Source organism: Salarias fasciatus, chromosome 6 (assembly GCF_902148845.1).
Source record: "Salarias fasciatus chromosome 6, fSalaFa1.1, whole genome shotgun sequence".
NCBI lineage: Eukaryota > Metazoa > Chordata > Actinopteri > Blenniiformes > Blenniidae > Salarias > Salarias fasciatus.
The window spans coordinates 19,718,308-19,742,299 of record NC_043750.1 but is presented as its reverse complement, the minus strand read 5'-3'; the positions used below and the strand labels follow the sequence as shown (position 1 = coordinate 19,742,299).

The 23,992-nt window shown below is 43.2% G+C and overlaps 2 protein-coding genes across 4 annotated transcripts in view; one reads left to right on the top strand and one right to left on the bottom strand.

The window, feature by feature from the left end:
* gstcd (glutathione S-transferase, C-terminal domain containing) overlaps window positions 1-19,435 on the bottom strand; it is a 47,261-nt gene extending 27,826 nt beyond the window's left edge. The window contains exons 1-5 of one of the 2 annotated variants that reach the window (XM_030094817.1): window positions 19,231-19,435; window positions 18,707-19,144; window positions 16,272-16,706; window positions 14,896-15,183; window positions 10,465-10,558 (exon numbers count right to left, since the gene is read on the bottom strand). In XM_030094817.1, coding sequence (XP_029950677.1) covers window positions 10,465-10,558; window positions 14,896-15,183; window positions 16,272-16,706; window positions 18,707-19,126 — 1,237 coding nt within the window. In that variant the 5' untranslated portion in view covers window positions 19,127-19,144; window positions 19,231-19,435. The remainder of the gene's footprint in view (window positions 1-10,464; window positions 10,559-14,895; window positions 15,184-16,271; window positions 16,707-18,706; window positions 19,145-19,230) is intronic. The other variant, XM_030094818.1, reaches the window with a different exon arrangement.
* ints12 (integrator complex subunit 12) lies at window positions 18,997-23,915 on the top strand. Of its 2 annotated transcripts, none has more exons than XM_030094820.1 (7): window positions 18,997-19,081; window positions 20,324-20,481; window positions 20,605-20,763; window positions 21,325-21,503; window positions 21,648-21,807; window positions 21,913-22,056; window positions 23,112-23,915. In XM_030094820.1, exons 2-7 carry the CDS (start codon window positions 20,326-20,328, stop codon window positions 23,667-23,669), a joined length of 1,356 nt encoding a protein of 451 aa, XP_029950680.1. In that variant the 5' UTR covers window positions 18,997-19,081; window positions 20,324-20,325; the 3' UTR covers window positions 23,670-23,915. The 2 variants fall into 2 exon arrangements, with proteins under 2 accessions (XP_029950680.1, XP_029950679.1); XM_030094819.1 differs by lacking the exon at window positions 18,997-19,081 and adding an exon at window positions 19,509-19,629.
* The last annotated feature ends 77 nt before the right edge of the window (window positions 23,916-23,992 follow it).

Genomic DNA, 23,992 nt, shown 5'->3' with positions numbered 1-23,992 from the left:
ACCAGCTGCAGTCTTAAAATGTCGCCTTGTACAATCCAAATATCCCGGACTCGTTAGACTGTACCACAAAGGTAAGCCCTGCAAAGGGAAGATTTGCATTAACATTCTGCACGAGGCCGAAACACTAATCGCTAATTAATTAGGAGTGCGGCGAAAGAGCGTCAGAAACGCCACGTAATCCAAGACTCCCTGAAAGCCGGTCCCGGGGTTAGACAAATTGTCATCCCGCTCCGCGCCCGCGCCGCAATCCCTCACCGGAGATTACCGCACAAAACAAAACTAAGAAGACAAATGAATATTCATGGTGTGACATTTGCGAGGAGCTCATCGAGGAGGCAACCGGTGGATCCGCATTCAAATGGGCACGGCTCAAATACCAACTGCAAAGAGTGAAACTCTGTGCCCAACCTCCGGGGAGGCTCAGTGTGTTTGAACTTGAATTGTAGAAATAAAGTGCCAATTATCCCTCTAATTGGGAGTAACAAAGCTGGGCGCCTGTTGTGCAGGGTCCCATGTTTACTGCGTATCTTTAAATCTCCAATTTAAAGGCTCTAATGAGTTCAATTAATTGAGAATGAGGGGAGTGATTTGGGATTCGCAGCCTGCTGTTTGGAGCTGGAAGCTCTCGGGAGCCGAGCTTTAACCAAACGCCAACAGGCAATACAAACAGATATTCTCACCAACGCTCCGAAAGAACAATATTAAATTGCATTTGTGCATTTGGAGTCAAATTAATCTGTAGATTAAAAGAAATAAAACAGACCTTAACTTAAAATGACGTGCTATTTATCCTCTTACCTGCTAAACTAGCTAGCGCTCTGGTTAGCGCTGGTGCCTCGATGGTTTCTAAATACAGCTTCAAAGAGCTGGCTGTACACTTCGCCTGTTTTTCCAGTATCTGTCTCAAGGATACAGTATGAAGGAGCCTGTGAGATTTATTTTGGCATTTGCTTTTGAGGAACTGTTGAAATTCCTCCTAATCTTACTTAACGGCTCAAAGATTTTCAGATCAAACTCTCTATTAGAACTCTGCTCGGATCTTTCGTTTATTCCAAGCACTTGGAGGGCTGTACTTCTCCGAGGTGACAAGATCAGTGAAGCTCAGAGAGTGGACAGATGTTTTTTTTTTTTTGGTCTGGTGCTTAGGTGAACTTGAAAGTGAGGTGTGTGTGCGTGTGTGTGTATATATACAGCAGGCATCTTAAGGAAAACCACCCCAATAACCTTCCACGGTGAGCGCCCTGGACATTTGTCAGCCAGAGGCCGAAAGATTGCGAGCACTTTCTGACAAATATCTGACAAGCTGACATGCGGTGGTGAAAAACAGCCTGGCCCTACGTCTTGACTTTACCCTGGGAAACTGAAGAGTGAACTCACAGGAAAAACCCAAACAGCGTGGCTGCACCTCCGAGGCGAAGGGCAGGCAATCAGTCTGCATTGTCTTAAAACGGACATGATGTGCTAATTTGCAGAACAGTTGCAAAGATTAATAATAATAAGGCTGCTTGGCAGCAGGGTTTCCTTCAGCCTGGCAGCCGGACGAGGAAAAAAACAACCTTTTATTCGACTTGAGTGCAAAGCTCACACTGCACAGGTAAAAAAAGAAAAATGAGAAAGTCTTTCTGTTTAGACAGAAGTCAGCCAGCCAAACCCTTCTTTAAATGTTTCAGTGTACTCGGTGTTCCTAAAGTACGGTGAGAATATAAAGTAAATAAGTATACACACAGCAGTAGCTCCTGCCATTGCCGATACACTTTTCCACTAAAAAGGTGGCGACTCTGAATGTGAACGGGTGAAGATATTTACACCAGACAGCCAAAACAAACCCTCCTCTCCCCTCTCCCCCCCCCCTGCCTCTGAATTTCACTGGCACACATTGCCAGGGCAACAACACCGAGGGGGCTTTCCACACCCGGCTGCAGACAGCGGCGGTCGCTCTGACGGTCGCCAACCAACAAAGAATTCAAGTGAACAGACCAAAACTGGAGCTGGCAAAAAAAAACAAAAAAAACTTCACACTGCAACTCACGGACAGATCCGACCCCATCGCATAAAGAGTGTAAATAAGCGCCAAGATGTAAAACACGATAACCTGAGCAACATGTGTCGCTGGTCATAAACAAATAAAACACCAAAGTGCAACGATCAGTTGGAGTAACGCTATGCATGGTCACACCCGACAGGCAAAATTAAATCAGCACCATATTTAGATATTCAGAGTTAATGATAACCCATTAGAGTAAAATCCTACTGAGAGAATTTGTATTTTGTCCTGAGGGCATTTAGTCAATAACTACTTAAAAAAAAAAAGAACAAATAAGAGATTAACTTTATGGAGCTGGACTTTAATCAAATCTGGCTAATTATCTTCTCGTGAGTTCAATAACATTGAGACGCCTGGGGGAAACTCGCACCCGTTATATGAAGCCAACCTAATAAAACACAAGAGGAAAACGGGCCTGAGTCTGAACACGTTTTATATCGTTCAATTTATCTTTTTTTAGCACAACGTAGAAAGGAAGCAGTACATATCCACCTACGTGATGAGATATTTCAATGTTTTTATTGGCTCTATATCCCACCTCTGATGCATCTCACAGGCAAGTCTCTCTATTCCCAAACCAGAGTGGGAAGCGTCCGCGGGATACCTGGAAGCTAAACATGACAGCTGTTTAACTGCTCATTGGATCTCCGTGCAGAGTGGAGACAACAAGGCGAGGAGCCACAACTCCCGGTGTCAATATTTCTACAGGGACGTCAATTACGCTGAAGACGGCGTCCGTGAAGGAACACCAAGTCTCGGCTCGACTGCGATCACGGGGATTAACGCTGCCTCAGGATGCTGTGGAAACACTTAACTCAGCATGGATGTTACATTTCTGGAGAGGCAAAGATGAACCTTTATCAGATGGAGTCATAAGATTGTAATCAAATCGATGTGTACATTTAGGAAACAGATTGCAGGACTGCTTGTGCGTGAACGGTTCTTCTTGTAATGATTAACCTACGGGGAGTTCCCTCTTCATCTCTAATGAGCATTCAGCAGATTTCAGCGCACTGATTTGGCTTTACGGCCTTCAGCTTTATTGCTTTGGTTTCCTCTCCCAGCATCGTTCTAGGGTGGAGCTGACAGCTGCTTCACGCAGAACCCAACTCAGATAAACCTGCTGCGCAGCAACTGTCCGAACCAAGCAGCAGGCCCGTCCAAAACCCAGGCAGATGGGTTCATTTTACCAAAAAAAGGGTAAAAATCTGAGTAAATACAGAAAGAAGGATGACCTCCAGAACTTTCAAATGTGTGAGCGGGCATCTGTTCACTAAATCCGTAATATGCCTGGTTTAATGTCTCGACTAACCAGCTGGGACAAAAAAACCTTCATCCTCATAATGACAAAACTCTGAAAGTGATTTATCTTTTAAATACTGAAAAGCATCTGCAAAAATGTATTTTATTTCCAACTTCAGGAGAAAGAGAAAGATGGTCAATAAGGAAAAAAGAGTGTACCAAGAGAGTTAACAGAATGTGGCTTCATTGACGCAAAGGACAACATTAGAGCTGAATGCATCTTTTTTTCCCCACAATACACTTTTTTTCCCCCCGGGATTTATGCTCCTTTCTATTGCACGGGAATCTCAAGCAGTAGGGCTCAATCTGATTGGCCAAATGTGCTGACGTGCACAACTGGAAACATCCATGGAAACACAGTATATGTCAGTTCAGTCAGTGTTTGTCGATGAACTCAACATGAATCCACAGTTCCAGGCCTCATGTTAAGACACAAACTGAGAAATGTAATACCTTTTTGTCTCACAAGGATTCATCACTGTATTGGTTGGAATATTGGCGTTTTCAAGAGTATATATCTATGTATCCATTATTCCAATTGCTTTAGGTTTGTTTTTCAAATCCATTTTTATCGCTCCTTCGATGTTTCATTTTAACGCATTTCCGAGTTATTGCAAACCAATTTGAAAAGCCTTGTGCCTGTACGGCGCTGCATAAATAAACCTGCCTGTCCCATAGTAATGGCCCGTTCACAGTTTGGCCTAAAAACACTCAGGAGGAGGAACAGAGTGTACAGATCACACCAGCTGGAGTCCTTACACACAAAAGAGTTCTGACAATCACATCATAACTCTGAGGAATCCACTAAAGGTTCAGGTACATTTGAATGTTTAACTTCTGGCCTACCAGTGACTGAAAAGCACAGGCCTAACCTAAATGAAAGATGAAAAACTAAAAAGCGATATCGAGACATTATTGAAGCCCTTCTGATGGACCCTATTGTCGATATGCCCATTTTAATGTAAATAAAGCTTATATAACTACCTTATCTCATCCGAATATACTGAATGTGTCCATGTCTTGCTTCTGATTCCCACTAATAGCTAAACTGTTAAACTATTAAAATATCAAAATATTGTAATAGGCTTTGTAATTTCAACTTTAAAATGTATGTATAGAACAATGTTCTTTCTGTGACACGTTACGCGAAGGCCCAGCATACACAGAGAAACAGTTTATATATTTTCTTTAACTTCTTTGCAATGTTCAGATAAGAGAAGCCGTTAAAACCGATGTACAAGTGAAATTATTCCGCCTAATTTGCATCGGAAAAGTTTTAGTTGGAGTTCTCTCCTCCACCGAGCTCCCAAGTCCAATTAGCACTAACAAGAGCATAAAGTACATACGGATTTCCTGCTGCGCCAAAGTGATGCAAAATTATTCTGATAACACTCCCACAAATGACCATTAGGCTTTATTTCCCCTCCTTTGCCTCATTGCGTCTATGAAGCAACTAAGAAAATCTAAAAACTACAGCAGTTGGGGAAAATCTTTATCGCCTTGCTGCAGACGAGCCGGAGACAAAGAGAGCCGGTGTCCCTGGAAGGCAGTTCACCTCCTGTCATAATCTGGTAAACTAAAAACAAAGAAAGGGGAGCTGGTCTCATCTTCTTGTACCAAAACAACCCTGAAGGACCAAATAGCAGCATGTCTCAAGTATGACAACTATGCAGTTTCTCCTCCCTTTTTATGCCTCATTGTCTGGTTCACCCCTCTTCCCTCGCCTTGTTTTCTCCCGATAACCCCCATCTCCCCCCGCTATCTCAATCTCCCGCTGTCACCCACTCCATCATCCCAGCCCTCAGTGTTTGCCGCCTCCCCCTTTTCCCTCTATTAAGTGAAGTGCCGGAGACAAGACGTTGGCGGCGTTTCACAATGGCCCCTCTATTCACGCTGTTATTTACCTATTTTCAGGAAACCCTCGGTACGCTCAGTGAAACGGCCTTTTACTCAGAGCTCCCTTTGTTCCTCCCCACACCGTGGACAGGATCTGTTACTATTAAATGCAAATTAGTCAACAGGCTCCATGAAGCACGGCCGGTTATTAAAGACGTAGAAACGTGTTGTTGTTTGGTTTTGTTTTGGGTTTTTTTACAGATGTTGAAAAACCTAGAATCTACAGACTTGGTGCAACCATGATGAGCTGATAGTTATTCATTCTTTATGGTTTTACAGTGGCTTTCAAATGGAGCAATAACAAGAGTAAACACTGTCTGCTTCCAGTGTTGTGCTCTGAGAGCTCTGGTTTTATTTGGTTCCTTTGTTTTCTTGAACAAAACCAGAACAGTTAAAAAAGGAAAAAATGTGTACATGTTAATTGAGAGTTATTCTATTCAAATCCCATGACTGCTTATGTACCAGAAGCAGAACAAACTAAATGAAAAAAATATATATATAAATAAATAAAATAAAAGAGGTTCCGAAGACCTGCGTTTGTTATATATTAGTTTTGCAGGTATAGGGACATATTTATGCATACGTCAGGGGAAAATGCGCCATGTTTCCCCCGCTGTGGTACTGTATGTGTAGGCATGTGTGCAGCCATTTGAGAACAGTGTAGGAGCAAAATAAATGGGAAAGCCCACGCACGGGGGTTCAGGACAAATTGGCTGCCTTTTGTCCCTGCTTCTCTTTAATTATACGGCGCTAAAACGGAGGGCCTGCCTACCTGCCGGCCAGCCGCTGCAGGACGAGATATCAACAGTGCCGTTTATCATGCAGAGTGCTGACAAAAGTGGGACGACTAAAACCTGGTCTCTCTCTCTCTCTCTCTCTCTCTCTCTCTCTCTCTCTCCTCTCTCTCTCTCTCTCTCTCTCTCTCTCTCTCTCTCTCTCTCTCTCTCTCTCTCTCTCTCTCTCTCTCTCTCTCTCTCTCTCTCTCTCTCTCTCTCTCTCTCTCTCTCTCTCTCTCTCTCTCTCTCTCTCTCTCTCGGCCGTTCGCTCTCTAAGAATAGACGCTGCGCCCACATCGTGGAGAGTCACTTCTGTTGTTATTTCGTGGGCGGTGCTTTCAGATGGCTTTAGTGGGGTTTGACAGAAAGTGATTTAAATAAACTTCGCTGTTGAAACATGGATGGGTGTAACGATAACAGGACGAGTGGGTGAAAAAAGTTCTTATTTTTGTGACTTTTTTTCCTTTTTTTAAAGATCTAACAGGTTGTTCTACATATTGGGGTCATCAAAATAACAATATATTAACTGAAGTAACTGGAAATTAATCAGCACGGAACAACAGCTGCTGCTGACATTTACATAAAAATACTATGATCCCACGGTCTGTGAAGGTACCACAGCTCATCGAGAAAGGAAGTACTCCCACTTAGCTGTGTCAGTGCATAAATAGAAGCGAATCGAATAAACATACTCTATTAATCCCAGAGGGAAAAAGAACAAAGAATAAAAGGTGTTGAAGTTAAAACATCAATACGACAGAATAAAGTTGATAATAATATGTACAGGGCTAAGAGGTGACTAGTATAAGCTGGGAAGACGGAGATTAACAGAGATAACACAGCAAACATAGTAGATAGTGGGATAATCCAGACCTGAATACATGGTTCTAAATTCTGACCAATTTCAAAAGATTCGTCCCTTTTTATTTTGTTTCTTTTTTCCAAGTCAGCTGAAATATTAGTAACCAGGAGCACCAATACTTCAGATCACTGCAGATCAGGAACACCTCGCCATAGTAGTTCAAATTCTCTGACTCAGTTCTATATTCATTTTTCATCTATCAACTTTGAGAACAAAACGTTCACCGATGCCACAGGAAGAAGACTATCATTCATTCATCTGAACTTTTTTTTATCTGACTGATGTACAGTAAAGCTGTTTTTCTGCTGGGTGGAGAAAATTGACTTTGTATTCATGGGATGTGATATTCAGCAGGACAAATGCCAGGAGAAGCAACTGGAGCAGTTTGGCTGAGGAATGAGGCACTGATAGTCATGTCCTTTTCACAATCAGTCACTTAATCCGTACCATTACAATTCTGCACAGATTTCCATTTTCAGGAAATGTGTTCTGCTAAGTCCCTCTGAATATACTCAGGTGCTTTCATAGGGCTGACATTTTGATTTTTTTCTTTTTTTTCCCACAATACACTTTTTTTTCCAGCACATTTCGCCTGGATTTCCAAGAGGTCAGACATAAACATACACTTTACGAAGTTTTAAACAAAGACTAAAATGCTACAACCACTCCTGAAATGTACTTTATGTTAAGTGCCAATTTATTTTGGAAAAGCTGAATAAATGACACTCAGATAAACATCCTAATATCTATTAACATCCATGTCTTTTACATAACTAACTATTCATTCAAACAAAAACACCTTACTTTTAGATATAAAAGTAAATTTTTTATGTATGTTTTACTAAATAATGTTCCTGTAACACAAAAAAAATGCATTTTTACATGTTACCCTGTATAATATGTACTTCTATTGTTTTTATTTGGACGAATTGTAAAAAATTCTTTTAATATTCCGCATTACTTTTCAAATTTCTTCCTGTAAAGCTAAATGCCACATTACTCACTCAACACTTAAAGGTGTCTTCCGTTACGACGTCAAACAGAAAAGCATCCGCAGCTCGGTGGCGTTTCCTCTGCAGCAGCAGCATAATGTCTCTGATCATCACAGTCTAATCTGTCAGGGGTGTGTTACACATATCAAGTGTCAATCAAACCTGAAACGCACCCTCTCTACTTTAAAGCATTCATACTGGAATTGTGCATGCATTTGTGTGTGTGTGTGTATTTGCCTGTTTTTCTAATATTGTTTGTAAAATCCATTAAAAACAGAGACGTAAGCCACAACAACATAAGTTAGGCTGTACGACAAACTATACACTCGCTGCCGAACATGCATGTTCAACTTTTTTTTTTTTTTTTTTTTTTTTGACAGCCTTGTTTAATTTTATAAGATTTCATGACAATCCCACTCAGTTTTTAGCTTCAACTGGAAACTAATTAGCCATCTCATCTCACTATTTATGCACACTGCTTGGAGTCGAAGTAGGTCACCAACTAAGTTAAACTGTAATGAAGTGAAAGCCACACAAAAACAAGTTGGAAAACAGGGGGGGGGGGGGGGGGGGGGGGGAACTTAACTTTTGATACCAATCATGTTCTAATGATAAAATGGCTTTCTGGTTTCATTTCCCTCTTCTCTCTTACAAGGGGGGGAAATGAGGGAATGGCGACTTGTCCCCATCTTTTCCTAGTTTTCTACATGAGTGAAAATGAAGACAAGCAAGAAATGAACACATTACACAGCACTGAAGAGAGAAAGGAAACATTTAAATATTCATAACATGCATACATTTGTGCCTTCATCAGTTTCCGCCATTGCTTAGAACAATAACACTGATGCATTGCAGCTGCGGCGACACGGCGGCGCTCGCCATCCAGCACCACCACCAGCGCGGACGCCTCACTAATAAGAACGAAACAATGCGAGCGAGAGAAAAAGGAGACAAAGAAACAGAGATTTCTTCTCTCCGCTTCACCACTGCCACCTGGGGCAGCAATCAACAGGCCTTCCACAGCCTATTAGATCGCGCTGGCACAGCAGTCAGTATCCACTACGGCATAAGCACAAGCTCCACATCACGCGTTAACTCCGTGTGTGTGTGTGTGTGTGTGTGTGTGTGTGTGTGTGTGTGTGTGTGTGAGTGAGTGCATCTCCGTGTGTTTCCCATGTACTGACTGTCTTTTCGTCGCGGATCTATTCCGCACTTTCACCCAACGACACAAGGAGGATAACTTATGTAGATAAGCAACTTTAAAATTCGTCAGGAGGGTCTCGGGGGGGCGGGGGCGGGGTGGGGGGATGAACGGGAACGCTCTGCGTCGTGTCAGTTCGTGGCACCAGAGGAGAAACAGCAGGCCCCGGCAGCGCGCGGTGGATTGATGCCAATGTTTATGCATGTTCCTCACTTTGTGTACAGTATCAACAGGATCTGTTGTGAAGCGGCCCGAGCATTGCAGCAGGGAGAGTGTGCAGAGTGATGTGGAGGCGCAGATGGAGACGGGAGAGGGGCGAGGATGGGGCGGACCGCATACCGGAACGACTCCACACACCTCGCTTCAAAGCTCCGAATCTGAGCTCCACACAAATTCAAAAGCTAATGTAACAAGTAGTGTTTTCCTGATGATTTAGAATAAATATTGGTGCAGTTTTACTTCCTGGACAGGACAGGCTGATGTTTTCTTCTTTTTTTTTTAAGGCAAAGGACAAAAAAAATACTATCTGTACAATTTCAAAATCCACAGCTGATCACTGAAGATCTGACATTTCCATCTCAGAAGTGTTGAAATGGAAAAGTTTCCATTCGTATTCTGGTGAAGAAGCCTCAGGCAAGTGAAGAAACAGTTTGAGCACTGTAAACCAACGCCAGCACGTGTGAACGGTTTCGGGCTGAATGAAGTTGGAAAGGTGACTTTAAAATGCAGCATACTCTGCATACATGCACTGAAGAAAGCAACAAATTCCACAAATAAGTTCTTCTAGAAAACGTTCTATATGGACAAATGAAAAAAAAAAAAAAAAAAAAAAAAAAAAAAACCTCTTCACAAGTCACACTCCCATCATGCTCTGGGGCTACTTCCCTGCCTCTGGCGTTGCAGCCATGATGAAACTTGCAATGTAGATCCATAAACAGAGAGTTCCAGAAAGTTTGCCACCGAACAACAGACTCCTGGACACGTATATATGTGAAAACATCACAGCGGAAGCATGACGAAACTCCCATTATGCAGGTGGAGGAAGCTCCTGGATGTTTACCAACAGTAAAATGAACAGTCTGTCGCTGCTGCCTGGGGTTATCCACTCACACGTCATTGATATATATGGAGATACATTTTGTTTGGAATTTGTTTTTCCCCCCACAAAGTAGCTTTTTTTAGTCACTATTTGAAAACTTTTACCCATTATACTGAGCAATCAGATGACGCACAATTGGTTCATCTGCATTTATTTGTGAAGATATTTTAATTTACGCGTTTAAAATTCAGGCCTGCCGGCTGCCAGCGAGGAAGGATTCGATGCAGACGGAAAAAGACAAATATGGAGAATGAAATACAGCAAAGGAAGAAGGAAAAAGTAAAATAATAACCTTCAGTGGGGTTGATGGCCTCTGGTAAGCTGTCCCACGGCAGAGTCCAGGCGGGGCGAGGATGAGGAGCGAACACCGCCTCGATGCCATTTTCCTGGAGAAAGCAAACACATGTGCACACATACATGTCACCATGGAAACCTGTTCAGAACCTTCAGCTTCTGTGGTCCGAGCGGCTGCAGTGAAGCCACAGTGAGGGAAATGCTTCTGTATCTTCCTCACGCTCACCTGAAGTTACTTCACCTGAGGCACAAAGTAAAAACACAGCCAGAGCACTTAGCGCTCCCTGAAAGGAGAACAATGCTGCAGAGTGCAGCACAAAAAGTCCCGCAGCCTCAGAACAATTAAATACTGGAAAAAAAACAGACAATAGAGGGCAACAGGGTAAAGCGTGATTCTTGTAGTTTTTAGGATGATAAGTGGGTTAGAGCAGTAAGTATTCACTTCATCAGTCTTCACTTGTAGGAATTAGAGCTGATTTCAGTTTAATTTCAACAAGTGTGCTTAGAAATAATGTTCTGTATTGAAGAGGGGCTCTTCAATGTCAATAAGATCGGCTCACGTAGTCACTTGTAAATATATCAACTTAGATTTCAACTGTTATTGAGGAAGTTTTTGTATAAAAATGAATCAAAAATGGCTGGAAGGAAGTTCATTTCAGCGAAAATATTAATGCATCATATTAATGCATCATTCGGGAGGCACCTGATCCTCTCTCGGCTCGTCCTGCAGCATGAGCCTGACCCCACACAGCCCCGTTCTCAACATTATTGACTCAGTCTGGCATTGCATAAAGACTCAGAGGCGGGAGCTGCGATGTCTCCAAAATGCTCTGAACAAACATATCTGCCAAAGCTCCTTGAGAGCTGAGAGGAGAATGCACCTCTGAGGGCCGCTACTGTTTTAAAAGCAGGGTGGTCACATCAAATATTGATCTTTTCAAAACGTTTCAAAACATCTTCACTTTATTCTTAGTGTATAAAAATGTGTGTATAAAAACACTGAGCATCACTCTGTCCCTACACATATATTTAGCACTGTACGATGCTATAGTAATGAACATTTGAAACGAAGAAAATTAGCATCTCATGCCGTAATAGTATGTGTGCTCAGGTCTCTTCACTGAATATCCAATCTTAACAAATCATGAATGATGTAATGTATATGAATAACAAAGATTATTGACCACAGGCTCACTCTTAGCTTCAGTCTAATTTCTAATTATTTCACAAACTGCACTGATTGAGGAGCGTTTCACTGATCTCTGAACAAACCGAGCCCTCCGAGCAACGTGAAGGAAGCTGCACTCGGTTCAACGTTTGACTGTATTCACAGCATCAGCAGCATAAACATTAGCTCACCTTCCTTCATGTTGCTTTTTTTATGTGATGATGTTCTTTAGGCGTTTCTTCTAAATGTCGGGATGTTAAATCTTTTCAAGAATCAGTGAATTTATGGTCAATGCCAAACATTTTTTGTCGTTCAAGTAGAAACTAATCAAAGCAGCGAACTCATATTCAGAAACTTTGCCAAGAAATGAACTAATAATTATAATAAAAGACCTATTTATCTGTATAAAACTAAACCGAAAGAAACAGTTTCACTTGATGGCCAATATGTTGAAACTGAACTACTTGGTGGAAAACGGAGCATTTCTCGGCTCTTCTGAACAGAGTTTATCTTGAAGAGATGCTCACAGCGACTCCATCTCCTCGGGAAACTCGGTGCCCTTGGAGTCACCCAGCAGATGTTGGAGCTCGTTTCCAAAACCAGCGTAAAAAATGTTTTTAACATTTCCTGCTTGGCAAAATTGCAGATTTGAGAATAAACTGTCTGGCATTGTGTCAACGGCAAGTCCCAGAAGCCTCTGATTCAACATTTTACAGAGGAAGACGAAGGTGAGCAGCATCCTGTCAGATCACACTCCTCCTCTCTCCAGCCAGCTTGTGCCTTTAAAACGAGACGCAGCACAGAGTCCCTTTAGCAAAGAAAACATAATTTAAGAGAACCCTTGTCCCTGGAGCTATTAATATTCTTAACTCTGCAAAGTGACCAGAGGGGAATGAGCCGAAGCCAAGACTCCAACTCGTCTCAGAATGTAAATGTCGATGTCTTAAATTCTCCCATTGTATATTTTGCTTCCAAAAAAGATTTTTATTATTCTACTCCAACAGAAATCATGGAGCATCTTCCTTTTTTGGAGCTATTTTGAGGGGATAAAGTCAAAAGTCCAGCAAACAAGACGTTCCCTCATAAATAATACCTTTTATTCTCAGCTGCAATGAGAAACCATCAAATCCTGATCTTCAGTGGAAAATCCATTTAAAACAGGCGCATTGTATGAATAATTTATAAAAACCATAATATATAATGAATCGCTTTAATGTTTTGCAATTAGCCAGAAGGTAATATTTTGGTCAGTGGATGAAGACAAAGTGTTTCAGAATAGGCAGTAAAAGTCTGAATTCTTCCAATCTGAACATGAGATTTACCCTCTATAAGCCCACAGTGTGTCAGAGTGATCTGTGCTGGCTGTACTGCTCAGATCAAGTCTTCCACACTCAGTCTGAAGCTGCGCTGTTCGACCAGTAAAAGGAAACGAGGTTCCTTCGTCAACCCTCAGGCCAAAATCACAAGTAATGGGTGGAAATAAAAGTATCCCAAAATAAAGCTTTCTGAAAGCACATTTCCACAGGAACACAAACGGACTGTGTGTGTGTGTGTATGTGTGTGTAAAGTGAAACATCAGCCTCCCTGAGAGCCCAATTCCTCCAACAGCAAATCAAAGGTTTCTCTTCACTTTTCACTCTACTGAGACTCTTAATCATCTGTTTTCCACAGCTCCTGTTTGTTTGGTATAATCTGCGTCGCCGTCTACTGCTGGTCTTTGTTAGGAAGTGTGAGGACGGAATCTTAATTTGGCTGTTGTGGCCCTTTCTGTTTACATTCGGATGGCGGCTCATTGCACGGGCAGTTTGACTGGCATGCCTCGGTGTGTGTTAACTGAAGTGCGAAAGAGGCTGAGTTTATGAGTCATTTATAATATGGATGGCGCGGCGAGATGAGTCCGATGCCTCTGGTTAACAGCGGTGAAGGATCACATGTCACCGTGTCAGATGGCATGCCTCTCCGTCTACACACACACTCTCTCTCACACACACAGGCCATAACAACCTAACAGCTGCACTGCAGACATGGTGGTGGCGACACGTAGTCATCTCTGTAATCCTTCAGAATGGTGGCCATTGTGTGTCTGTATGTGTGTGTGTCTACTTGTGTGTGTGTGTGTATGCATTCCTCCCTGTTTTAACGTCTGAGTTCAACCTGCCATGAAAACTGTCATTTCTGCACATCTGGGCCCGACTGCGCTTCATCCGGCAACGCGGGACGTCTAGAAGACGCCGCGCGGCGACCACCCAGCTCACTCAGCCTCATCCAGACTCTCCACAGTCGATCTTACTGCCTTCTCCCTCTCGGTTGCTTAATATCGTGTTGTAAAGAAATTTAGACAGCAGGAAGTCAAAGAAATATCTTTGCCGAGAAAGAAGAGCAACAAGGCCAAGAGAGGAGACAGTCTCTTAAAAAAAAAAAAAAAAGAACAGCTGGGCCTGCGTCTCCCTGTTTACAAAAAAACAGGTTCAAATGTAGCAGAGGTAATACTTGAGGTGTGGCGTAACTAAAAAAAAAACCTTGAATAAGCGCAGAGCCAATGCTTCCTGAGGGAAATGCACTTAAAGTGTGTGGAGTGGAGTGTGTACCGTTTCATCTCTTTAAGACTGTAGGTTTTTTTTTTGTTTTTTTTTGTTTTTCCAAGGCATTACAATAAACAACTTTCTATGGCCATAAAACTTACTTGTGTTTTAGACTAGACTTGCTGTTTTTATTGCACCTGAAATGAGGATACACTAAATGTGCACTGTCCGCATTACTGCGAGAGGAGGGAAAAAAATGCACAGAGAACGGCGCAGAGTGCATTTTAAAAAGCACTGAAGGTTATCAGACACTGTAAATAGATCATTACGCTTTCAACAAAAGGTCAATTGTTAGTCAGCTCCTCCTGGCTGAAAATATAACTTCATAAAAACAAGCTGCTGAAAGGAAAACGTACACAGAGAAGAGCCCTTATATCTTGAAAAAAGCCCACTTAAAATGTAAATTCTGAGTCAGAGCAATTAGCTTTAAAGCGCTGATGAAAAATAGAACAATTAAAAAAAAAAAAAAAGAAAGTTAAAGCTACACAGTGGAAGAGTCTCTATCAGCAGAAAACTGAGCCATGAAATTACAGGGATAATCGTTAACGGCCAGTTGGGGTCTGTGCAGCAGGACGGCAGTGAGAGGCTGTTCCTTCAGTCTGTGGTCAGTGTGAAGAAGCAGGAGTGTGTGCGGACGGTGTGCGTGCGGACAAATAAGTAAAGAAAAGTAATTATTTACTCTGAGTTTAGTCATTGTGGGTCTGGGGCCTCCGACAAAGGGGGTCTGCGTGGACGACTCCCGGCCGTCCTCTGGTTCCAGCAGGTCGGCTGAGGCGACCTCTGCGGTCGGCACAGGGGGGGCGGGCGAGGGGGGCGAGGGGGGCGAGGGGCCTTCGGGGGCGGACAGGAGCAGCCCGCACTCCTGGGCCGCTCGGAGCACTCCGGGCACCTCCTGGACGCGGCGGTACCAGCGCAGCAGGCGGGGCAGCCGCTGCAGGGCGCCGGCAGCGTGCGTCTGGAGGGAGTGCTGTCAGAGACGATCCAGAAAAATAAGAAAAGAAAACATGAAGATACTCATTAAGTGACTCAACAGAGACACGATCAAGTGCTTCTTGTGACTCTGAGGACAGACGGGGACACGGACGCTACAGGGAGACTCCGCAGTACGGGGAGTGGGTGGAGGGCGAGGGATCCTCGGCGGCGGACAGTGATGGCCGTTGAGAGGAGACACGCTAGGCTGAGTGTGAAACTGGAAACCACTGGAGCACAGCTGACTACTAAAAGCCTCATTGTGAGGACTTCGGTTCATTCCCACAGTCGAGGAAGAGTCGGAGAGAGCCGAGAGGTGAAATAGAGGTTGAGTTTCACTCCGCTGCCTGACAATGCAGCAATCCCGATCAATAACAACATACAGTCGGAGTGAGCGGCACTCGCTTTCCTCGCCGCGGCTGCTTAAACTTGTTCTGCCAACTTGAATTTCAGAAAAAAAATGTGGTTTTTTTTTTTGTACTTTTTAAAGCCCTCAAAAAATGTTTTAAGCCTTTTTAAGGTCAAAAAAACGGCACCCACCAACTCTCCGTGTGTTGCTGAGAGAAAATTCTCCCAAAGTGAAGTCGATGGAAATGAATTTCAACTTGCTGCATCTGAATAGAAACCGTTATCAGCCTTCTCCAGGTGGCTCCAGACCACCTTTGAGAATGAAAACCGGTGCCAAGCGAGTCTCCTTAAACTCAAGTTTTCTGCCTGGTGGGGTCTGAAAGGAGCCGGGGTTGTACCGCCTGCTCGCCCTGACCACGGTGTCAAAACCATGCGCCACGCATCGCCTGACGAGTCATCATAATAAAGCCGTTAAAATGCTGGGAATACATGTAATTAGGTTTTGTAGCCCACATGCCATTACAGCTGTGTCACTGGTGTTCCTGCTGATGTGATGTGGCAGAGCAGAGAGAGGATTTCCTGAAAACCGACTGAATATATGCAATATTTTGGGGCTTGCGTTCACTGATAGTCGAATATAACTGGCATTTGATGTGTATTTTAGAGATTAAAAACTCATCAGTCAGTTGAGATAACACTGAAATGCAAATATTATGTGTTCAGGTCCAAAGCTCTCACCAGATACTGAGAGATGCAGGGCAGCAGCACCACGTCAGTCAGAGTGAAGTACAGTCCTTCAGCAAACACGTGCTCCAGAGGAGGCAGCTCCGCCGTCTTCACTTTCCTGATCTCGGAGTTCTCTCTGGTGGTCGGAGACGGAACTGATTCCACCGACAGCTTGGCCAGAGCCGCCCGGAGCTCCAGCCCGGGCCCGGGCTCGGAGCTCCGGCTCCCCGGGCCCCCGGGGGCCTCGTTCTTTCCGCTCTGTTTCTGCTCCCTGAGCTTCTGCCGTCGTATTTTATCGTCGTTGTGGACTCTGACGGGCTCCGCCAGCCTCCGCTCCAGGGCGAGAATGGAGAGGGGCAGCTGCTGATGGTGACTTGTGGGGTTTTGGAGGTGGTCTTCCACTGCCGACGGGATGGCAATTTCACACAGTCTGGTCCACTTGCTGACCTGAGAGCGAGGAGAGATGTTTGAGGCCGGACTCAAAGCTGTTTTTAAATGTGCTCCCAACTCAAAAGACACTGGTTTAACATTCATGGTGATGTGTGTAATACTGACATTGGTCAAAGCATAACCTTGAGAGGAAAAGTTTACCACCGGAGGCTTGAAATCTAATCAGCATTTCACATCGGCGATGGCTTTAACCCTGAATACTTCTGCAATAAACATTCCTCGGACATTTGTGGTAAGAAATAAATAGTCAAAAATGTGAGAAAAACATTTACTAAAACATCATGAAAATAATGACTGCCAGGTTTGCCGAGGAAGCAAGTCATAAATACATATATCTTATATAAAATGTTATTGAAAAGTAAGAAAATTTCTACAACATTTAGAGTGAAAAAACTAGAAAACGTGGATTTCAACTGGACTAGAGGTTTATTTATAACCAAATGAAAATCTTGAGATCAATTTAAATAATTACGTGTATGATGTTTTTGTCTTTGAGCTTAGGGCTAATTAACAGTAGAGCTCTTTCCATCCATCCATCCTCTACCCTGCTTTAACCTGTGCAGGGTTGTGGGGCGCTGGACCCAATCTCAGTTCACTATGAGCAAGGGCAAGATACGCCTGGACTGGTCAACAATCCATCACACACACACTCACAAAGACACTTACACTCACATTCACCCCAGGGGCAATTCATAAGGATAACCAATTACTTTCACACCTGTAGCTGAGCCAGAGTGGGGGCAAGGAGGGGGGGCGGTCGCCCCAGGACCCACAAGGTCATAGGGCCCCGTTTCATGTGATGTGTTCACATTTACTCGTCAAAAAATTCTTATAATAAAATGTCTATTTTTTTTCTAATATACGTGAATTCCAAAAGATATAGATAGCTGTGTCTATATCTATCTGAATAGATTGTGTAATTTTAGACCAGCTGTGTTGATTTTATATTTAAGCTGTATCAAAGGTGGTACAGATTTAGCCCGTGACTTTTTATCTGAGCTTTCAGCACCATGGACAGCGGACGCTCTGAGATTGACAGCTGTCAAATCTCAAGGAGTGATGGGGGGATGTGAAGGGTCAGACAATCTTAGATGCAATTACATTTAATTCTAAGAATGCAGAATGCCATATTATTTGAATTCATACCTCAAATAAAAGGCATAATGACACAAAGACTCAAATTTTCCTCTCAGACAATTCTGTGATGTGCTGAAGGCTGGATTTTTCAGTCCATTTTATGTAAAAGTTGAGGAGATATCTAAAGATGATTAAGTACCTGAACCACAGCTCCTTTGCGCAGTCACATTTAGTTACAATATGATCACATTCAGATAAATCAGTCCTTGTAGCTTCATCTATCTCCACTCCAACTGCATAATTTATTTCACTGGACTTGAAAAGTTCCTCATAGCAGCATCTTGCTATGAATCTATTACCACATAATCTATCAAGTAATTATTCATTTGGTGACATTTCCAGATTAAAGGTATGCCCAGACTGCTTCTGAATAAAATCTCTCTCTAGCAGTAACTTAAAAAAGTGTGTTTTAGGCAAATTATATTTCAATATGAACTGATCTGATCAAATGACATGATTCTATCACCTTCAAAGAAGTCTTTCTGAGTTTTAGTACCTGCATTTTCCTTCCACGACCCAATGACATGCATGTTTTCGAATATCAGCTTAAAAACATCTGCACGTGTGTGTGTTTGCGTGTACTTTGGATTGCCTTTCACCTTGTGTTAACTTGGATTGGCTCCAGCCCCGATGGCATTAGTTTGGATAAAGCAGCTATGAAAGATGAATGAAAGTCAGGATACTTATAATCACCACTGATCCAACTGGAAGAAAAACCTTCAACTAATTTGATGAAGGTTAACATGATTCATTCCTTTATTTAAGAAGTTTGGACAGTGAGAGATCAGCTCTCTGCAGCCCTAAGTTGGAGAAAGCAGCTCCTGAGAGGATATAAATACAGACGCATGTTTTCCACTGACCTCCGCACACGCCTTCAGACAGGTCTTCTTGAAGCCCAGCAGTGCCAGCACATCAGTCCTGGACGGGTCTGCCTGGATGGTCGTGTTGATGATGTGTCTCAGCACCACAGCCAGCCCCGCCCTGCACAGCCGGCCGGACCCGTCCAGAGCCGCGGGCAGGCGGCAGCCTCTCACCAGCCGGGGCAGCGCCTCCACCGGGGTGTCGCAGACATCCAGGGAGGAGGGCAGCCGGCTCCTCAGCGACTCCCAGCTCAGGGGCTTGTCGACAGCCAGGAAAACTTTAAAAGACTTGCAGTCGCAGTAGGAGAGGAGGAAGAGGACGATGGAGGAGTGCAGGGGGAGACGAGGCTCATCATCCCGGGAACAAACTTCCAGGTAGAGGGAGGGCTGCTGCCGCTGGGCCGCCTCACTGTGCTTCATCCTCGATCAAGTACGGAACTGTGTGGAAAACAAAGATTTCACATGTGGCTGCTGCTGCTTCGCTTTGGAGATCACAAACTGAGTGGCATGAAATGTGTACTCACATTACTGGACCGGTTTCAATAAACCCACGTTGCTGCTACTTCCTCCTGCGTGTCCATCATTTCACAACAGCTCCACCAGCTGTCCGCTTCCAAAAGCACGTGAAATGATATTTTGCATTATCCTGAAAAAAAATGCGCCATGTATTAAAGAATCTAATTTTAATGTATTGCATGTATTTTTTTAATTTTACATGTCCATAACATAGATGGGAGATTTATGAACAAATACACCCTTCCTCTCTTGGTTCCGCCCCGTCCCGGATATATTTGTTGGTTGCACCGGTTGTAATAGACGGGGAGCATTAGCCGGGTTCTACGCTTCTTTGTAGGAAGTGATCTACCGTCATTTATCCACAGCGAAGAAACATCGGGCGTCTGGACACAGTTTCGCTAGAGCAGGTAACATGATTAAAGTCGAGAATATTACAACCTGCGGATGAGATTTCAAAACAGGCATCTTTAAAGCGGTACGGTTAACTTTAGCTCTCGGTGTCGCCGCTAACTGTGCCCGTGTTCCTGGTTCGGCGGCATGCAAATGCTACAGATTAAACTAACGAAAGAAAGAGGATATATGTCAAAACATTAGTGTAAATAAATATATGAATAGATGGAAAATCAATCTTAGATTCATCTCCTCAAATAATTTTCTTTGGGCTGCTTTACTCCTTTCATTTCCTTTATTATCGTAGGTGTCAATGTGTTTTTATTGTCTGTCAGTATTAATAAAGTGAACTTTGATGGTTTCACTTCTACAGACACAGTAATCGCTGAATATTGATGAAAATGGCTTCCTTTTAAAAATCAGTGTTGTTTAACATCTGGATGCCGGGATGAAGTGAAGGATGCTTCTGTCTCTCTTTCATTGTCCTCACCATTGCAGATTGCATTGGCACGTGTATTTGTCAGTGTAAGTCGCGAAGATATGATGCATATCAATCTTTAAACTTACACAGCCAAACGCCTGCATTACTGTTTAAAAAAAAAACAACTCTTTTTTATATGTTATCTTGTAGATTGTGGGGTTTTTTTTAACATTTTAAGTTGTAACCAATGCGTAACAAACTATGGTTGCTTGGTTATTCTTCATTTTCAGCCATGGCTGGACCTGTCACTTTGGAGTTGGACCCCATCTTTTTAAAGGGTCTGAGTTATTTGCACTCCAAGAGTAAAGACTCAGCAGAGAAACTCAAAGCTCTGCTCGATGAGTCCCTTGCAAGAGGAAGCGACTCGTCTTACCGTTCATTGACAAAAGTAAGAAATTGATCTTGTTTCCACTGTCTTTCTTTGAACTGATTCTCTCTATTGTTAAATGTTTCAAAATTTGCAAACCAATAAATGCAAATATACCTTGTGACATTTTTTTTGTATCTGTAGGATATCGAGGTGTCAAAAGGATCTGTGTCTAAACTGAGCTTAAGCAAACAAGACTCCAAGTCCTCCTCCAGCTCTTCATCTTCAAACAGCAGCAGTGGAAGCAGTAAATCCAGCTCAGAGAAGAGCAAGAAAGAAGGAGAGAAAAGACCCTCTGAAAAGGTACTACATCTATTGTACTAATGCAGTAATAAATTGTTAAATTCTGCATGGATATTTGAAGCTGTGTCAGAATTGACGAGAAGTAGAGAATGCTAAGAATTACCCGATAATGTCTGTTTGCCAAAATCAGCAGCTGATTGTAGTCAGTCGGTAGTCATTCTGCCTGTAAAATGTTTATTTTGCAAATAAACATAAGTAAGGTCACGATCAAGCACATGTTTACAACTGTCCTTGAGAACTGTGGTGAAGACAGCTGATGGTCTGGTGTCCTTTAGGCCTCCATCACAGCATTTCAGAGTTGTTCCCTCAAACAAAACAGACTAAGTACACTCATGAAGATCAGAGTGTGTGGAATGTTGAAAGGGAAAAAAAAAAAGAAAAAAAAGAAATGTTGAAGATAATCAAAGTCCACAGAAATCTTTAAAGTGCAACAAACAGACAAATACTGTATTCAGTATAACTGGTGTAAAAATAACATGGATAAAATGTGGCTGTGTTGTCAGCTGTTGATGTGACCACTTGTTGTTCAAACTGACCTCATTCTGTCCCACTGGAAAACAGGTCAGAGTGGACTTGGGTGATGTGGATCCCCCAAAAAAGCCTCGACTGGAGAAGCAGGAGAATCGCGCGTCTCCGATTACAGTTCAGACCAGCAAGGATCTCCTGCCAAACATCAATGATGACGAGACAAATGCTGATGACTTTGCCATGGAAATGGGTCTGGCATGTGTGGTTTGCAGGTAAGTTGAAGTTAAGTAAACAAGTTGAATGTAAATAATCTCAGGACTCAGTCAGGCTTCTAACCTAGACTATAAAACATCACACTTGGCTTTACTATCTCTTTTCATATGTTAAGTTTTTTAATCTGTTTATTTCACTCAAAGACAAATGACAGTGACCATGGGAAACCAGCTGGTGGAGTGCCAGGAGTGCCATAACCTGTATCACCAGGACTGTCACAAGCCACAGGTGACGGACAAAGAGGTGAACGACCCTCGGCTGGTGTGGTATTGCGCACGTTGCACCAGGCAGATGAAACGAATGGTGAGGAAATCATTGGCTTTTTTTTATCAGCCACATCGCCGCTGACTGTGTGCAAGCAAGCCACGTTTTCCTTATAACATTTGCTCCTTTTTTTTGATCTACAAGGCCCAGAAACCTCCGCAGAAACCATCGCCTGCATCTGCGTCCTCGGCGCCTGTCGTGAAAGACACGCTGGTGAAAAAGGCGGAGCTTAAATCCAAACCTGACACAGCCAGCACCTTCCAGGCCTTCAAGAGGACGGAGGTGAAGGTGTGTATGAGCTCATCCCAGCTGCTGCAGCGGAGAGAGAGAGGCCAACAAGTATACTGCCAGACTGTCACCATCAAGACTTGTAAAACCAGCGAGTTCATATTATTAATTCATTAGTGTCGGCCAGTGAGTGAAGCCCATTCCCCGTGTGTTAACGCAGTAAACACACTCTGCATAAATCCCTGCAGACGATGATGAGAAGGTATATATTTATCTTTAAGGATCAGATCACAGACTTCCAGTGCAATATCTCTATTCCACTGGGAGGGGCTTAAAAAGTTTCCAAACACTTTTACTCACCAGAGTTCAACTTAAAGTTATGTTGGCAGGAAACACCTTGGCTCAGATTTGATTTATGCTAATGCTTGTCGCATTGGGAATGAGACTTAAATTAGTTTCTTGTGAAAGTATTCCTCAAGTAAGGAAGTCGCCGTACAATTTGCATTCTAGGTAAATCTGCTGAAAGGGCTCCAACATACCAATGTACTGCTTTAAAATAGAATGTATGTAAATTCATCACTGTACTGTTTGTGTTTGGGGTGTTTTTAATTTTTAATGGTCCCTCTTGAATAATAAGCGATCACCAAGCATGAATAATACATGCACCAACATTTTACTGGAGTAAAATGGGGCTGAAACATTTTCTAACCACTTAAGCTCCAGTTTGAGCATTTAATCGAGTAAAAACACATTTTAATGGGGGGAATTTGTTGACTTTCACTCAACCTAATTAAGTCGTTTCTACCATACAAACACATCATATTCCTATAATGACTATAATTATGAAGGATCTTTTTTGATTGTTTTTTTTTTTTTTTTTGGGTAAAGTTTTTTTTTCCCTATTTGGCCGAAAGGTATGCGAAATAAAAACACAATGTTTCTCACTGCAAAATTCAAAAGATGAACGTCAGTGTTAAGTAGGTAATGTCAGGTCTTGTACAAGATGTGTGTGTATATATATATATATATATATGTATATATACTTTTTTTTTTTTTTTTTTTTAAGATTACCATGTGTTCTGATATTTGTGGTTACTGTTGTATGTTTCCTGCAGACTCCAGCCACATCAGTCAACCCCACCAGCAGCAGCTCCTCCTCATCGGGCAGTGGCCTCACAGGCTGGGCAGCCTTCGCAGCCAAAACCAGCCCGTCTCTACCTGCCAGCTCCAAACTGGGCTCCTCGGGCGCCAGCGGGAGCAGTAAGACCTTGACCCCGTCTAGTCAGAAACCCGTCGGCTTGTCCGGGCTCGCCGGAGCCAAGTCGGGAATCGGGAGCGCAAAGCTCGCGGGCGGCAGCAACGGGAACGGCTCCGGCCAGGTCAGCCTGAAACCCCCGCCGCCCCTCACTCTGGGCAAGCAGCCGCTGAGCCGCTCCGCCAGCGGGGAGAGCCAGGGGAAGGGCTCCGCCTCGTCGGGGGCCGGATCCCCCGGCAGCTCGCAGCCCAGCGGCGGAGGGAACGGAGGCGGCAACGGGGCAGGCAACGGGAACAATGGCAATGGGTCAAAGGCTTCCCTGGGGGACAAGCCGACGTCTCAAGAGTCCCAGCTTCACGCCATGAAACGGTTACAGATGGTGAAAAAGAAAGCCGCTCAGAAGAAGCTGAAGAAATGAGAAGACAGGGAACTGAGGTGTATTGGAATAAAAAGAAAATATATAAACAGTGTAGATTATGTGCCAGAGCATAATGTTCGTTTGTGAAGAACATCTGTACATGGAGCAACACCATCCGTTCAAATACTTGAATTTTTTTTTTTTTTTCCTTTATCTTTTGTGTAAATGCTGCTGGACGCTTTCGTGCCTCATTCTGTTCTAACAAATTTACCAGTTGAATAGTTTTCTTTTTATCAGTGAACATTAATAAATATATTCTTATAAACACACAAGTGACTTTATGGTGATTCCTATTTATAAATGAAATACAGAATACATTATAA

Coding starts and splice junctions, on each gene's coding strand:
- ints12 (XM_030094820.1), top strand. CDS start 20,326: ATGGCTGGACCTGTCACTTTGGAGTTGGACCCCATCTTTTTAAAGGGT. Junction 20,482..20,604: donor CTTACCGTTCATTGACAAAA/GTAAGAAATTGA, acceptor TTGTATCTGTAG/GATATCGAGGTGTCAAAAGG. Junction 20,764..21,324: donor AGAAAAGACCCTCTGAAAAG/GTACTACATCTA, acceptor ACTGGAAAACAG/GTCAGAGTGGACTTGGGTGA.